We start from the raw sequence: 16,004 nt of genomic DNA on the forward strand, positions 1-16,004 counted from the left end.
AAACATGGGTGAAACATGTGAACTGTGAAACGAAATTGCAATCAATGCGTTTTGATGACGACGCACAGCTGCAAGAAGAGGTAACGAAGTGGTTGAAGGCGCAGGCGGCCGAATTTTTCGACGAAGGAATTTCCAAGCTCGTACATCGCTACGATAAATGCCTTAATTTGTATGGTGACTATGTAGAAAAGTAGTATTTGAGTGTGGCTTTCATCTGTATATAATAAAATTTGTTTCCTATACTTTGTTTATTTTTTTATTCCAAAACGTAATCTACTTACTGGATAGCCCTCGTATCATTTTCCCCTTTCTTCATAAATTCTGTTAATTCGAAAATTTTGCTTTTTGTTTATAATATTTGAAAACCTTCAAATTCATGGTCATCATCACAAAGCTTGGCTAAATTCTGCTATACATTATTGTACATATATCATAAAATTTGTGCACACTGATGAAGTTAAGCCTGAATTATATTAGTTTAATTATAGACTATACTTATGACTATTTTTTGCATATGCTTAAGGCTTATCTGAGATAAAAATAAATAAATTCCTACATATACTTAAGGATTGTACGGAGCCAGTGGCTAGATATTTTGAAGTCTTTGCATGTCCGAAATTCTGCTGCCAAGCACCATCATAAATTCTAAAAATTTTGCTTAAATTTTGTATCCCAGTGCCTTTTCTAAATTGTACAGATTTTGCTATGCCCTAATTTTGTTATTGGAGGCATCTCTAAATTTAAAAAAAAATTTTTGCCTCACCTAAATTCTGCCGCCCAGAACTGCTCCACCCTTGCCTTGGGTTTATCTGAATAACAAATCAATTGCTTTTAATTTAAACAGCATTAAATGCAATCTTTTGGCTTATGAGTATCCTTTGTAAAATTTATTTTTTTTCATACGGAAAGAAATTTCCCCTTATTAACACAATTAGCTAAAATCTGTAATCATCGCAATGGGATTCAATTACTAATATTAAAAAAAGTTTAGAAATCATTATTCCTCAAGCTGTTGTGTAATAAATAACGATTCATTGATTTGGCATCAGGGATATAAATTATTCAGTAGGTATAAAACCAACAATGTTGAGTGTAGAATGTTTCGGTCTGAGATGTATACTTAGCAAAAATATAGCTATAGAGCTATACTATTGATGATAAAGGTTTATGCAATAATATGATTGTTTCTTTAATATGGAAGTATTTAATATAGCACCAAAATGAAATTAAGAATTGGAATTCTCCACATTTTATCATGAAAAATATCAAATGTGCACGCACAAAGCATTAAAAAAAAAAAAAAAAAGGGTTTGGTGGTATGGACTTTAGCTAATTCCAGATATTGGATGTCTGGATTTCAGACTTTGGTACTGTATAACAAATAATTAAAAATTCTTTGGTCTTCTTAAGGAGCAGCCAAAACATTTTCAAATGAACTAGGTTTCTGAATTATATAAGGATAATATTATTTTCTTCCTGTTTTTTAGTTGGCTACTTACTTTTGATTTAATTATGACTGCTTGATTATTTAATTAATTGCACAACCTATTGAGCAATATTGTATATATATATAATTATAAATCTTAAAAAAATTACATACTTCATGCATTTCATCTATACGGCCAGTGTAATATAAGAGTCTTTCTGTCAGCGTTGTCTTCCCAGAATCTATATGAGCAGAAATGCCAATGTTCCTAATTTTTTCAACTGGCTTGTGAACCTATAAATATTGATAACACTGATGCTATTTAAATAACAACATAAACAAATTTCACCAAAGATCAGACCATCTCCTTTATTAAATTGAAAATTTAACATGCTGCATATATTAATGATTACTATTTCATTAATAAGTAAAGAATGCATTTTCATCAAGAGTACAAAACATTTTCTATAATTAATGCTCATATGCAGGGTTGTCCAACTAGCGGCCTGCAGGCCATATACGGCCCGCCAAATTATTTTTACGGCCCGTGAGTACATTTTACTATGAATAAATTTATGTTAGTAAATTATTATTCATATTAAATTATTTTACTATGTGAAAATTTAAAACTAATTTGAATTTAAAGTAGGTACTATTTAGTTTGCGTAACTTCACTTAACCTGGCTGAATACAGCAGCAATCTGTTTAACGTCTGATCATGGTTGGCTCAACGTTGGCACCACATATTATATTTGTGGTTGGTTGTTCTTTATATATGGTAGGCGCACATGATACGCACACTACCCTGCGCTATTTGGTTGATTCATGCAATCATGTGAGTGCAGTCTTGTCTAGAATTTGTTGAGTGGTGACTGTGTTATAATATTATTAACTTAATTTCATATTTATTTATTAATTAAAATAATTATTGAATATGAGTGCTACTAATAAAAGAAAAGTAGACCTCGAAAATCAAGAATTTCAAGATTCCTGGGAGATAGATTATTTATTTATTCTGAACAAGAATGGTAAGCCAGTGTATGGAATGTTTACAAATCATAGCTGTGTGTAAAGAATATAACTTGAAGGCCACCATTATCTTTCCATGCATGAAAACAAGTATCATTCGTACACGCAAGACATGAAAATACCACTAGTGAAAAAAATGAAAAAGCAGCTGGATAATCAAACGATTTATTTTAATCAAGAGCTAAAATTTCAAGAAGCATCTGTAGCTGCATCATTTGAAGTTTGTTTAGAAATAGTAAAGGCAAAGAAGCCATTTTTGGATGGAGAATTCATTAAAAAATGTGCCATAAAAATGGCTCAAGCATTTAATGGCTACGAAATGGTAAGAAAATTTCAAACAGTATCACTTTCTCACCAGGCTGTAAGCTAATGTGTAAATGAGATTAGCATGCATGTCACTAATAAATTAGAAAACCTAAGAAATAGCTGCTGCTATTTTTCGGTAGCACTGAATGAAAGCACAGACATTTTTTATACAAGTCTCAAATGCTTATCTTTATAAGAACTGTAAATGAAGACTATAATTATTTAGAAGAACTTTTAAAATTACAATCATTACACGGAGCAACAAAAGGTGAAGATATTTATAAACAATTAAAATGTTCAGTAGAGCAGTATGGCAGATTTGACAAGTGCACTGCTATTGTAACCGACGGTGCTAGAGCTATGAAAGGCAAAAATATTGAGTTCGTGGGACTTTTGCAAAAAGAAGGAATAACATGTCATATGTTACACTATATTATCCATCAGGAGGCATTATGTGGTTTATCCCTACCACTAAAAGACGTAATGGACAAGATTTACAAAATTACTAATTTAATTCGCAGCGGAAATCGTTCTCATACACACCGAAAATTTAAAACATTTTTGGATGAATTGGAAACTGAGTATGGAGATCTGCTTTTACATAGTAACGTTCGTTGGTTAAGTGCTGGAAAGTGCTTGAGGAGATTCTTTACACTTTGAAAAAGTTCATTTTTTTCTCACAGAAATTGCTGTCGATGAAAGTTTGATAGCAAATTTAGTTGATAAAAATTTTATTTATTCACTTGCTTTCCTAATGGACATTACTAATTATTTAAATATTTTGAATAAATCCTTGCAAGGACAAGATCAAAATGTGTGTTGCCTTTATAAATATGTTACTGGATTTAGAAACAAATTAAAATTGTTAAGGTTTAATTTGGAGCAAAATAATTTATTTCATTTTGAATCTTGCAAAGAGATCTATGAAGAAATGAAGGAATGTAATACAGAAGCGAATTTTAAAATATTTCTACCAAAATCGGATATGCTAATTACAGATTTCAATGAAAGATTTTCTCAATTTGATGATCTTAAACCGTCTATTGATTTATTTTGTGATCCAATTAATATTGATATTAACTCCGTTGATCTTAAATACCAAACAGAATTATGCGACCTACAGACTGACCCATTTTTTACATCTCGTGGAGTAACTGGAATAGAAATATTCATATTTTTAGATAAAGAGAAATATCCAAAATTGAGAGATTTTGGACTTCAAATTGTATCAATGTTTGGAAGTACATATATCTGCGAGCGTGCATACTCCAATATGAAATATATAAAGTCAAAATATAGAAACAGTTTGAAAGATTCCACTTTTGAAGATATAATTAAATTTGCCACAACTAATATTCATGTGGACATAAAAGATGTTTTTGCTAAACAATTATGGCCACAATATTCTCATTAATATATTACGAATATTTTAAATTTTTCTTTTTAGCATAAATAAAATATTTTAATTAACATAAACTGACTTTTCATTTATCAACCTTCTTGGCCCCCGAAATGTCTGGTGAAGAAAATATGGCTCGCGGGCTATGATAAGTTGGACAGCGATACTTACATGTATAAACTGTTAATTAGAAGGACTATAACACGTTTACATTATTTACTGGTCATTTAACTAAAATTATCCCAGTTCACAAAAAAAGATATGTGCTGATTGAAAATTTGCTACCTACATATTATGCCATTGATTGTGAAACTATTGCCAAGTAGCCCAATTTAGCACCTGTTATAGATAAGTGCGATGTAACAACCTACTCACAATATCAGCACCCTCGTCTGACATAACCCAGACTGATTCCGAATAAGCTCCCTTTTGTTTTAATGAATATAGATATAAGTTAACTCTTACTGCTATATTTTTTCCAGCACCTGCAAAAGCACTTATTAAAACTTAAAACCTGCCTTCTTTAAAATAACAAGCAATGGCATATTTCCAAAATTATGGGATCTTACCATCAGACAAAATGTGTATTAATGGACATAATATGATACTTTATTTGAAGACAGATTAAAAAAAGAAATTGTGATGCAATGTGAAAAATGGCCTTCCATGATCAATGAGATAACATGTAAGCACATTATTTTTTGTACTTTTCTATTATCAAGACAAAACTCATGTGTATGCACGCATGCAGGTACATACGCATGTGTGCATATACCCATGCATACATTTCTGATTCCAACCCTGATAATAGAAAAGTACCGAATTTTTACTAAGCAATACTGAACATCAAATCAAATCATTTGAATTTTTAGCATAAAAAATTACCATACTTATTGCTACTAAATAATATATTTCATAATTTAATTAAAGAACTACATTTTCTGTCTAAGCATATGAAATAAATGAATCAACGAAAGAAAAATTTTATTTTATAATACTTCAATTTACCCATATACCTAGGACACAGCTTCAAATCTTAAGTACACTTTTGGCTTAATACAAATGAACCTCTATTAAATGAGGTCTCTGTAAACTAAGCTGGCAATAAGTTTGGAGAAATATTCAAAAACAGTAATAACTTAAAAAGGGTACAGAAAAATCAGTAACATATAAGGTTACAAGAAAAGAAATAAGAAAAGGAAATAAAAAGTGAGGATTGATTCATACTTTTATTTTGAAATAAAATAAAAAATTCTTTTAACTGGGTAAATTGTAAAGGCATTCCAGTTCATTATTGCGAATTCTCTGCCAATGCATCACAAAAATAAAGTTTATGCGGACAAACTAAAAAAAAATTTAAACGTGATTTTACTCCGAGTTTGTTTCACATGTAAAGCAACATTTAAAGAAATTAAATCTGCTTTAAAAAGGCATTTTGATTACTGAAAATGTTTTAAGTTATTCAGATGAAAATATGCTGCTATAAGGGGAAATAAAGGTGACTATCCTGTCTTCTAGTTCTGTCTTCATTGAAATGATAAATTAAGATGGCATTGAAGCTTAGAAACAAAATTACAGGGGAACTCATTTTGCATATTGTAAACAACAAAGACAAAACATTACACTGTAACAAATTACAATGAAATATTTGATTTATGTATCAGTTCAAGTTTGAGATTTTGTGGAAGAAGAGGCAATCGCTTGATCTTTTGATAAAATTTTAAACAGAACTGGAAAAGAGAAAACTATGCTAACAGCCAAGCAGAAGCTGACAATGAATTCATAGGAGATAAAAGGATTCAAAGAAATTGTTAAAGATGCCATTTCGGTACTTACGGAAAATCCCGTTGACCACAAGAGACAGCACCATGCCAAACCAAAAAAAAAAAAAAAAAACATTTACTAAATACAGTCAAAAGTCTTTAATCCGGACTCGTCGGGACTTCGGCGATTCCGGATTATCGATTTTTCCGGATTATAGATCATCAGTTTAAATCTGGTAAGATGGCATGCAGAAATTATAAAATTAAAAATATGAAACCGTAATTTATAAAATAATGAGCAATTATGATCTAAAGGGTATCAAAATTTACCAAAAAAGAAGCCTAATATTTATTTGTTTACTTTATTAAACATTTCTTTCAACGCGCGGATGCGTAAAGCATACCTTACGCATAGCCGAAATTAGAAAATTGCAACCAGAAAACTATTTGATTTGTATTCGTGATATTTATAATGACGAGGAATTTGATTTAAATCGTATAAAGACGGAGTACATCGAAATTAAATACTACATTTAGTAAGGAATTATAAGCCGAATAAAATAAAAACATCTGCCCTGAAGATAACGATAGTGTTGACAGATCAACTTCCAGTTCATTGCGCGCCGCGACGTCCCCCCCCCGCGCAGAGCAGCGTGAAATTGATAAACAGATTTCGGAACGGTTAGATAAACAAAGGATATGCTTTTATCCATTTTTTGTAGAAATTAGTTTTTGTTTGATGGACATTGAAACATACTTTCGTTTTCTAGATCCTTTGGGAGCTCCAGCATCGGAAATTCTATTTGACATAATCGAAAGTTCAAGCTTACTTTTAGAAAATTGCTCTTACAGTCTGCAAAAAATAATAAGCCGGATCCAATTCGAAGATTAAGGAACAACGCAATTATCAACATTAACTGAAATAGATAATTAGATAATTTTAGCTTATACCGTTCGTTATACATTAAACGCGCACGCGAAAACGTATTCTGCACTTGCGCAGACGCATATGCGCAGTCGTAAATGTCTTGCGCGCACGAGTAAAACGCCTATGCGCATGCGTCAATGCGGCGCATGCGCAGAAAGATTTTAGCTTTGAGGTCCGGATTATAGATCATTCCGGATTACGGGTGTCCGAATTAACGACTTTTGACTGTACAAGAAAAAACATTCTATTCTCATTATTCTTTCAAATTTATTATATTATCATTTATTTATATTTAATTTTTCATTAAAAATTTCCGTTATTTTTTATTAAAGAGATATACTGTAAAAGCAATTATTTTTGATAGGTTTTAATTTAATTGCCGGTAAGATTCCACAACTTTGAAATATTCAACAGCATGCTTTCTGTAGTAGGCAGGTCCCCCCAAATTTTTTTTTTTTTTCTTTTCTTTTGAAAATGCGTGAAACAGGGGAAAAAAGGAGTCTTTACTCAAGAATAATAACTAACATGTGTAATCAAAATTACACCAAACCCAGTGTGTTTAAAGAAGACTTTTCCATTTTTGGCAAAAAATCATGTAGTTTGGCATCTTTTCTTTAATAGGTAAAAATGGTCGACAGTATTTTCCGTAAGTAACGACATTTCAAATGCCTAAATGTATAAAATAAGGAACCAAGTTTTTAAAATTTGAATGATGATAAAATCATTTCCGCCATGGACCATAAATGGAAAAAAAAATCAGTACTTTTCTGTTTTGCTGGCGCAGGCCATAAAGTCGCCAATAATGGTACAACTGATGCCAAACGGTATATCCTTGCTGATAACCTATTATGCCTCATTCTCAAAACAAGTCGCAGCCATTTCTTATCAGTTTGATTGTTTCTTTCAATACTGGCATATAATTACATAGAATTATTACAAGATAGTTCAATTTTATGCCCTAAGCCGACATCCTAATTTTATGCCATTCGCGGTTCAACTAGGATGCAATCACACTGCTCACCCGAAGGCAAAAATATAGAAAAGACAAAGTCAAGGGTTAAATTCATCAATTCTAAAGAGAATGCACTAGCGAAGTAAAGCACTGCAATTTTACACAATTTCTGAGTAAGCTATTTGTAAGAATTCTTGCATTTAAACTTGTATTCCAAATTAAGATTTAACTTGAAATTAATGTAGATAATTACTGAGAGAATTAGATTTTTGTAACGTAGTTTACGTGAGATTCTAATTTTGGTCAGGTGATGATGAACAGGTGAATCAGGATGTTGAACTATGAAAGCATAGTAAATTCTTAAATTAATGTCTTTTTACAAATTTATTGTCTTTATTTATTGGCTTTTAAAAAACTTTAAACGATATTAAAATGCTTATGCTTTCAAAGTAAATTCTTAGAACTAACATTTGTTGACATTTTTTATGTGTATACTGTATGTTGTCGCCAATAAAGTCTGCTTGACGAGATTTGCGCTGGTGAAAAGGAAAAGTACCAAAAAATCACATTGATGAGTATGGTGCAGAGGATCAATATGAAATGTGAATAAAGTAAAAATTAGCCATGCCTGAAGCACTAAGCAAAGCCATGCCTGCAGCATGTCTTTAGCCAGCCTTAAGCAAAGCTTTTTAAGTTTTAGAGCAACATTTTGATGCTTTTCCTAAGGATCTTTTGTTGATTAAAAATAGGCATGATCATATAATGGCTGAAGAAGTTATAAAATTATTACAAAGAAAGTGGAACAAGAATTTTTATAAATAATAATAATGTCAGACAAAAACTCTTGTATGAGATTTAACAAAATTTCAATAGAATTTGGTTTATTCCACTTTTTCATAAATATTTTTGTCACAAAATAAAATTTCATGTGGTTTATTTGTTGAAAGGAAAAAAAAATTATCTACTTATAAAAGAGTTGGAAAATGTCAATAGGAGAAATTCAGCCTTTATTTTTATCATTTCAAATAAACAATTACAAAAAAACTTGTCAAAAGAAAATTCGACATGATTTTAAATTTTGTCTCTATTAACTGAGTTTTTAAATATCTAAAGCAGCACCTTGGGTCTATCCTGAACTTACTCTCTAGGCTATTGGTTAATTCCGAGGTGCACATCCAATGGATTCCCTCCTATGTGGGCATTAGTGGCAATGAGACTGCAGACACTCTGGGAAAAGACTGCTGCTTTAGAGACTTCCCAGTCAGATATGCTTTGCACCTATACTGAGATGTTCTCTGAGTATATGAAATCACTTAAGGATCTCTGGAGTATCCCTCTAGTATACGACTGGTACTCGAGAAATCGCCTTGGTAGCACCCTATTTTTTTGTGGGTCATAGAAACCAGAAGACTTGCATATGCCATTTTGGCCAGTGGACACTTCAGGAGTGTCTCCTATGAACAAGGGCAGAATGTGGTTAGTCTATTTTAAGGTGCACTTTAGATTGTGTTGTTTCATTTATCGCCAAATTGTTGTTATATTTATGGTAAGATGAGTAGTTGAATGTTATGGAAACTCTATTATGACGTGATTGGTTGCATGACTGCATTGAATTTAACTGATGGGGAAAATATTTGTAAGGGCTTACTTCTGTGTTGGATGTCAGTTAGGAAGTATGTTGCTTATTTTGTGCTGTACACCATAAAATGGCTGTATGCGATATAATTAATGTGAAGTTTCTGCACGATTTGGAATGAAAGGAAAAAAGCATTAATTGGCTGGTGTGTAAATGGTTTACTTAGTCGTCATTATAAATGTCCTGTTTATACAAAGGAAATACGTATGGTCGAACATTAAGATCATTCAGATGGCTTAGAATGGGTTTCTTGCAAAAAAGGTTCATGCAGAAATGCCACCAACAGTCCAGCACTATGGAGGATATTTTTTACTCTTATTTTTGTGAATTTATGTCAGATAATATTTTAAAGTTTTGGGATGCTGTTAAGGAATTTTGTGTGCCACAGACTGAAGACACAGAAATTTCTAAATATGGCAAGTCGATATTTCCTTTTTGTAGTGCCTATATGCGATAAGATGTATTTCCTTTTTCATGTTATTTCAGTGTATGATTTAAAATGCAGTTAATTGATCATCAATTGGCTATAAACTTTGTTCAATTTTGGTGACAAGTAATTTTGTCTTAACATTATATGATGTCATTATTTATCTGATTTTTTTTAAGTGAAAATAGATCAATGTGTACATGGACAAAGTCAAGGGAGTGCACAATGCTGAGTTTGTGCAATTCTCTGACCTTTTTTTTTTTTTTTTTTAAGTGGAAATAGATGAATGTGTACATGGACATCGAGTTTGTGCAATTCTTTGACTTGTTATTTTGGTTTTGTGTAGCAGCCATCTTGAAATTGTGCCTTGGTGGCCAATTGCCAATTTTCGCCAAGAGGCACTCTTAAATATATTTTTACTCAGAAAGTTTTTTAAGACCTGCACCAAGTGTAATGCTGCTCTAGTGTCATCTGATCATATTTTATTTTGTCTTGATTTTACCTTGGACAAGGTTTTTCTGAAACCCCCCTTTTTTTTAGACATTTTAGAGGTATCTGGACTTATGGAATTGGTCTAAAAAAGTTGGATCAATTGGAGGATTAGAAATAACAACAACAGTACCTTGGGTAATTGAGGTTCTTTAGTAATTTTAAAATGAAGCTCATGAATTTAATTACAGTTCCTTCAATGATGGCAGAGCTCTTGTTTCAAGCCTGTCATAATAATCTTATTCTCATTTTCAGGAAGAAAGGAATGTTTCTAAGATTTTTCCTCAGATGTAAATTTTGACATTCTTTTTTTATTTACTAGAAACATTCTCACCATTTTGTTTTGTGCTTTGCATGTTGCTTGTATGTAATATTTAGAAACTGTCATGTAATATTTAAAAAACAAGAGATTAAAATGCAAGATCTTACAAAAACAGGAAATAAACCAATGCATTTGGGCAGACCCGATTACCGCGAAAAGATTGAGATTTTTCGCCTATGTGCAGAAGCATAGCAGCAATCAGCTTAATTGTACATAAAAGCATCAGCTATTTATCATGGCCAATTTACTGTATATTAGCCAGGACAGAGAGATGACACTATGGTTATATGCTCCAGTCATTTATTTATTTATTTATTTTTATCCTATGCCAGATCTAGGCATGACTACCATTACTCTGTGATGAGCAGCCTAATACAGTTCAGAAACATTAAAAAAAAGCACAATAATTTTCGACAGCATTAACTGTTGCCACATCATTAAACTAAGAACATGTGATCAAATGGTCACCACACATGTTATCAATATCACATCATGGGCAAGATGGAAGGTCTGCTATATCAAATCTGTGTAGGTGTTTCATGAGGTAGTCATGTCCAGTTTTAAATCTAAAGTTAGCGAAACCAACAGGTCTAGGTTAACCAACGTTAGCGGCGCTATCACAGGGAATGGGATTCTCTATTAGGGAACCCCAAATATTCCCCTTCACCGAGTCCCCATTCTTCTCTCGAAGATGAGCTCCATCTGACTTCAATCATTTTCTTAGCACTGTGATAGCAATCAGGATGATTGGGTCAAGGGAGAACAGATCCAGCCTTGGCCAGAGTGTTAGTAAACTCATTACATGTGATTCCACAATGACTCCGGATCCACTGCAGAGTAAGATTGTGACCATTATTTATTACAGAATTTATCATAAGCTGACAATTTAGAACAGACCCACTATTTGAAAGCATGACTGAAGAATTGCTTTAATAGTGGTCAGTGAATCGATAAATATCACAATGTACTGATCATCTCTTTTACCAATTTCAGTCAAGGCCATTAGACAGCAGCCACTTCAGCATCACAGTTGGTATGATTCACACCAACAGAGCCACTAACATGCCTAGAGTTAACCCCTGCACCAGCATTATTAGTAGCACCTATAGCAGAACTATCGGTGTACACATGCAGCCAGTGCTTGTTGGATATCTTTTTCCAATAATGGCCAAAGTAGTCATCCTCAATTCCATCTCAGTACAGTATTTTTTACATACCAGTAGAGCCAAGTCTAAATTATAATGTGCCTAGTTCAAATGCCTTAGAAACACACATCTCAAGTAATGGCTGTCTGTTAAAAAAAAAAAGGGATATAAAAATAAGTCAGACACTTCATTTGCCATATGTAAAAATGTAGATTACATATGATTTTAACTTAAGCTCTGCAGGATTGTACATCTTCCAGAAATCATCACACCTCATCAATCTCTCGACCAACTTGACAGCTCTTATTTTTCTTCAACGAGTCAGAGGCTCAATATTTGTTTGCAACTGCATGGCCTGGACAGGAGCAGAAAATGTTCCACTGGTGGATGATTCTCAGGGCATTATTTTGAGTAGTTTCAACCCTGTTGTATAGTGACTCAGAAGCAGTTATGAGAAGTTCAGCACCATATTCAAAAGCAGGCCTAATATCAGATTTATAAGTGGTTCAGAGTAGATGTTGGGCAATACCCCACTTTAAACTCATAAGCCTTTTTTAAGCAGTTATGAGAAGTTCATTTCCATATTCAAAAGCAGACCTAATATAAGATTTATAAGTGGTACTGAATAGATCTTGGGTAGAACCCCATTTTAAACTGGTAAGCCTTTTAAGCAGTCTATTTCTCATGTTGCCAATACCCAGTATCTTGTTAGCCTGTTTATTCCAACTTAGCCTGGTATCCAAAACAGTTCCCAGGCAAGTAGCCTCTTGAGTCCTATAGCCTCATGACTACAGTTATCTATTCTGGAAGCTATATTAGTAAAAATCAACTGCATGATCTGACTCCTCAAAATTCTGCTCAACCCAATTTATCATTAAAAATATGTTTATTTTTGGCTTGATTGTTTCAATAATAAAAATTTCCAATTAAGTTCCCAAAATGGTTTCGATGATTAAATGGCCAATTTACCACTGTCACTTGCTCAACTCACTGGGACTGCTGAACAATAAATCAGCTTTTTAACATTTTAAAACCTGCAGAATGAATTTCTTAATTTTATACAATTTCATCACATATTCAAAGATCAAGATTCAGTTAAATTTATCTTTCAGAGTTTAACATACCCTTTTAACACTATAGGCAATTTTTAAGGAAGAGGAGAAAGCTAACTTTTTACAAAATGTACTTTAAAATACACAGTAAAGATACGTGTTTCTAATACTTACATATACAATAAATAAAGGGAAGAAAACTTACTATTACAGAAGCATGTCGCCATGTATTACTCTGAAAGGAAAATATATATATATATAAAATAATATTAAAATGTGCAAAAATCATATTTTACATGCTATACACTGAGGTTTATAAAGTTTAATAGGAACATTTATTTCAAGTAATCAAACATCAAATAACTGGGAACATCAAAGACTTGCTTCACACACCCACACATACCCCCCCACACCCACCCACCCACGCATGCACACACACACACACATACACACACACAAAAAAAAAAAAAAAAAAAAAAAAACTTATTATAACAGAGCAAGCAATACCCATTTTACAGTCTCATTTATAAAGCTGTTAGAGGTGAAAAAAATGCTAAATATGATGTCTGGAAAATTTACTTTTTATTTCATAATATGCCACCAGATTCAGATTTTTTTCCTGGATCTTTCTCTTTTTCATAACCTCTTTGCAGTCAGAAGGAGCACTGTTAACTAAAGAACTATTCAGTCTTAATGGATAAGGATGACTAGACATAAATTAAAAAGTAATTATGACTTAACTAAGAAAAATAAATGTTATTAAATTTGTATAATATTTAACCTGCCAGACAAAAATATTTTGAAGAAGTTTCAAATGTGAATTGAGAGATCTACTAATTTTAATTAAATTCTTCCGCAATTCATAGAAATTATTTACTGTAGTCTCGTCAGCCCTTACAGTCATAAGGCTCAATTTAATCAAATATTAATTTTCCTGTTTCTCTGTAATAGAAGTAATAGATGATTTGTTTACAGAGAAGAACATTAAGACTTATGGGAACAAATGCTTTCATGGACACTTTCTGTGAGAAAATGGAAATTATTTATATTACTTGTGAGGTAAATTATGACAATTTTATGTACGGAATCTTTTAAAATGATGAGAATAGAAATCAAGTAAACACCTAATGTTTAAAACTTCCAGCAACTTGGAAAGTGACTGGCTCTCAAATAAAAATGTCTTGGATTGATAATCATAAAGTTATAGCATTGTTACATAGAAAGGAAACAGATTATTACATCAAATACATATACAATTTTAAATTAAATTTCATAATTAGTTTTCAAATAGAGCAACAAATTACAAATATTTTTTTTTTCATGATTTAGTTAATATTTTATTTCAACAATACATTGAAATGAAAAGATTGAAAAACACCTTTAACTTCTTTTGTTAAGGTATATTGAAGGGTGCCCCTTCGATTATCATGAATTTGTTGTTTCATTTATGGTAACCTGAGTAGTTGAATGCTATGCAAACCCTATTATGAGGTAACTGGTTATGTAATTGTGGTGAATTTGAATGATGGGAAAAGATTAAGGGCTTGTTTATTGGATGTTGCTTAGAAAGTATGGTGATTATTTTGTGGTTGACATCAGAGTTTCTTAAAACATTTTTCAGTCACGATCCCCAGGACCCCATAATATTTACAAAAATTTTCTGGGACCCCAGAAGTATTGTGCAAATCCGACACACGAATGAGTAAAACTGTCAATTTTTTCACTTGTATTGCAATATACTATTGCAGTTTTAGGTCATTAACTTTAATTTCTAATTTTAAGACATAGAACAATGTGAAAATTTTAAATAAGTAACAGACAAAATGACAGCGTCACGTTCAAAGCAAGGAAAATGAATGTTTATATTATAAATAGAATGCGTCGAAACGTTTTCATTTTTTTCTTTGTATGTATTGTCTTATCTTTATCTATTTTCAGATAAATTGTGTAAAAATATTTGTTAATTGTAAAATTATTATAATAAGTTAAAAAATATCAGAACTGCTAAAATTTTTGGCGACCCCCTGCTGCAGGTCCCGTGACCCCTAGTTTAAGAAATCCTGGTTTACAAGTAAAATGGCTGAAATAAGTGTCCTGTTTATATGAAGGGAATGCGTATGATCGAACGTCTGAGGATACCAGCACTACGGAGGATATTTTTTACTCTTATTTTTGTGAATTTATGTGGCGATGCCAGTATACAGATTCTAGTTTAGATAATTTTAGGAAGTTTTTGGATGCAGTAAAGCAATTTCGTTTGAATGAAGACATGACAATTTCTAAATAAGATAAGTGGATATTTCCTATGTGTAGTGCGAAGATGAATTTTCTTTTTTATGTTATTTGATTATTTGATTTAAATGTAGTTTATTGAGACTATATACTTTTTGTTTGGCTCTAGTGCAGAATTGGCTGCTCCTTTGACTTTTAAAGTGAAAACAAATCGATGTGTACATGGACAAAGTCAAGGGAGTGCACAATTCTCCGATTTTTGTGAAGTGAAAATAAGTAAATATGGATATGGATATCGAGTTTGTGCAATTCTTTGACTTGTTAATTTGGCTTTGTCAGCACCGATTTTTGGCGCAAAAATCACCATTACACGAAGCCAAAATAACAAGTCAAAGAATTGCACAAACTGGGTGTCCATGCATCGCCAAAAATTGTAATGGAGCACACGTAAATATATGTTTACCATTTCTGAATTCAAAGAAGGTGAAAAAATATACAGTACATAATTATTATAGACTTGACCAGCCATCAACGATTTAGTACCAATTCATGGATGACCATGTCCTTTAAAATTTCATAGTAATGATTGTCGACCACTGCTGAAATTTCTGCCAGTGGATGATGGAATAATATGTAAATACCAAATTTACATTTTAATAACTAAAATCAACGTCTAGTTTCATTACTTTTTTTAATGAATTTTATCGCAGCTGACAAAGTAAAATACTTACATAATTTTTTGTGGTGTTTCTATATGATGTAATAATAATTTATGATATCTACGAGGGCTATCCAGAAAGTAGATTACGTTTTGGAATAAAAAAATAAACAAAGTATAGGAAACAAATTTTATTATATACAGATGAAAGCCACACTCAAATACTACTTTTCTACATAG

At 32.0% G+C, this 16,004-nt stretch overlaps 1 protein-coding gene across 2 annotated transcripts in view; it reads right to left on the reverse strand.

Annotated features, from left to right (window-relative positions):
- mEFG1 (mitochondrial translation elongation factor G 1) overlaps nt 1–16,004 on the reverse strand; it is a 178,673-nt gene that overhangs the window by 155,192 nt on the left and 7,477 nt on the right. The window contains exons 2-3 of one of the 2 annotated variants that reach the window (XM_085818999.1): nt 13,080–13,109; nt 1,601–1,720 (exon numbers count right to left, since the gene is read on the reverse strand). In XM_085818999.1, the coding sequence (XP_085675125.1) occupies nt 1,601–1,720; nt 13,080–13,109 (150 nt within the window). The remainder of the gene's footprint in view (nt 1–1,600; nt 1,721–13,079; nt 13,110–16,004) is intronic. The other variant, XM_085819001.1, reaches the window with a different exon arrangement.

This window comes from Stegodyphus dumicola, chromosome 6 (assembly GCF_044657685.1).
Source record: "Stegodyphus dumicola isolate Sdum_Otavi_A_Nest chromosome 6, ASM4465768v1".
NCBI lineage: Eukaryota > Metazoa > Arthropoda > Arachnida > Araneae > Eresidae > Stegodyphus > Stegodyphus dumicola.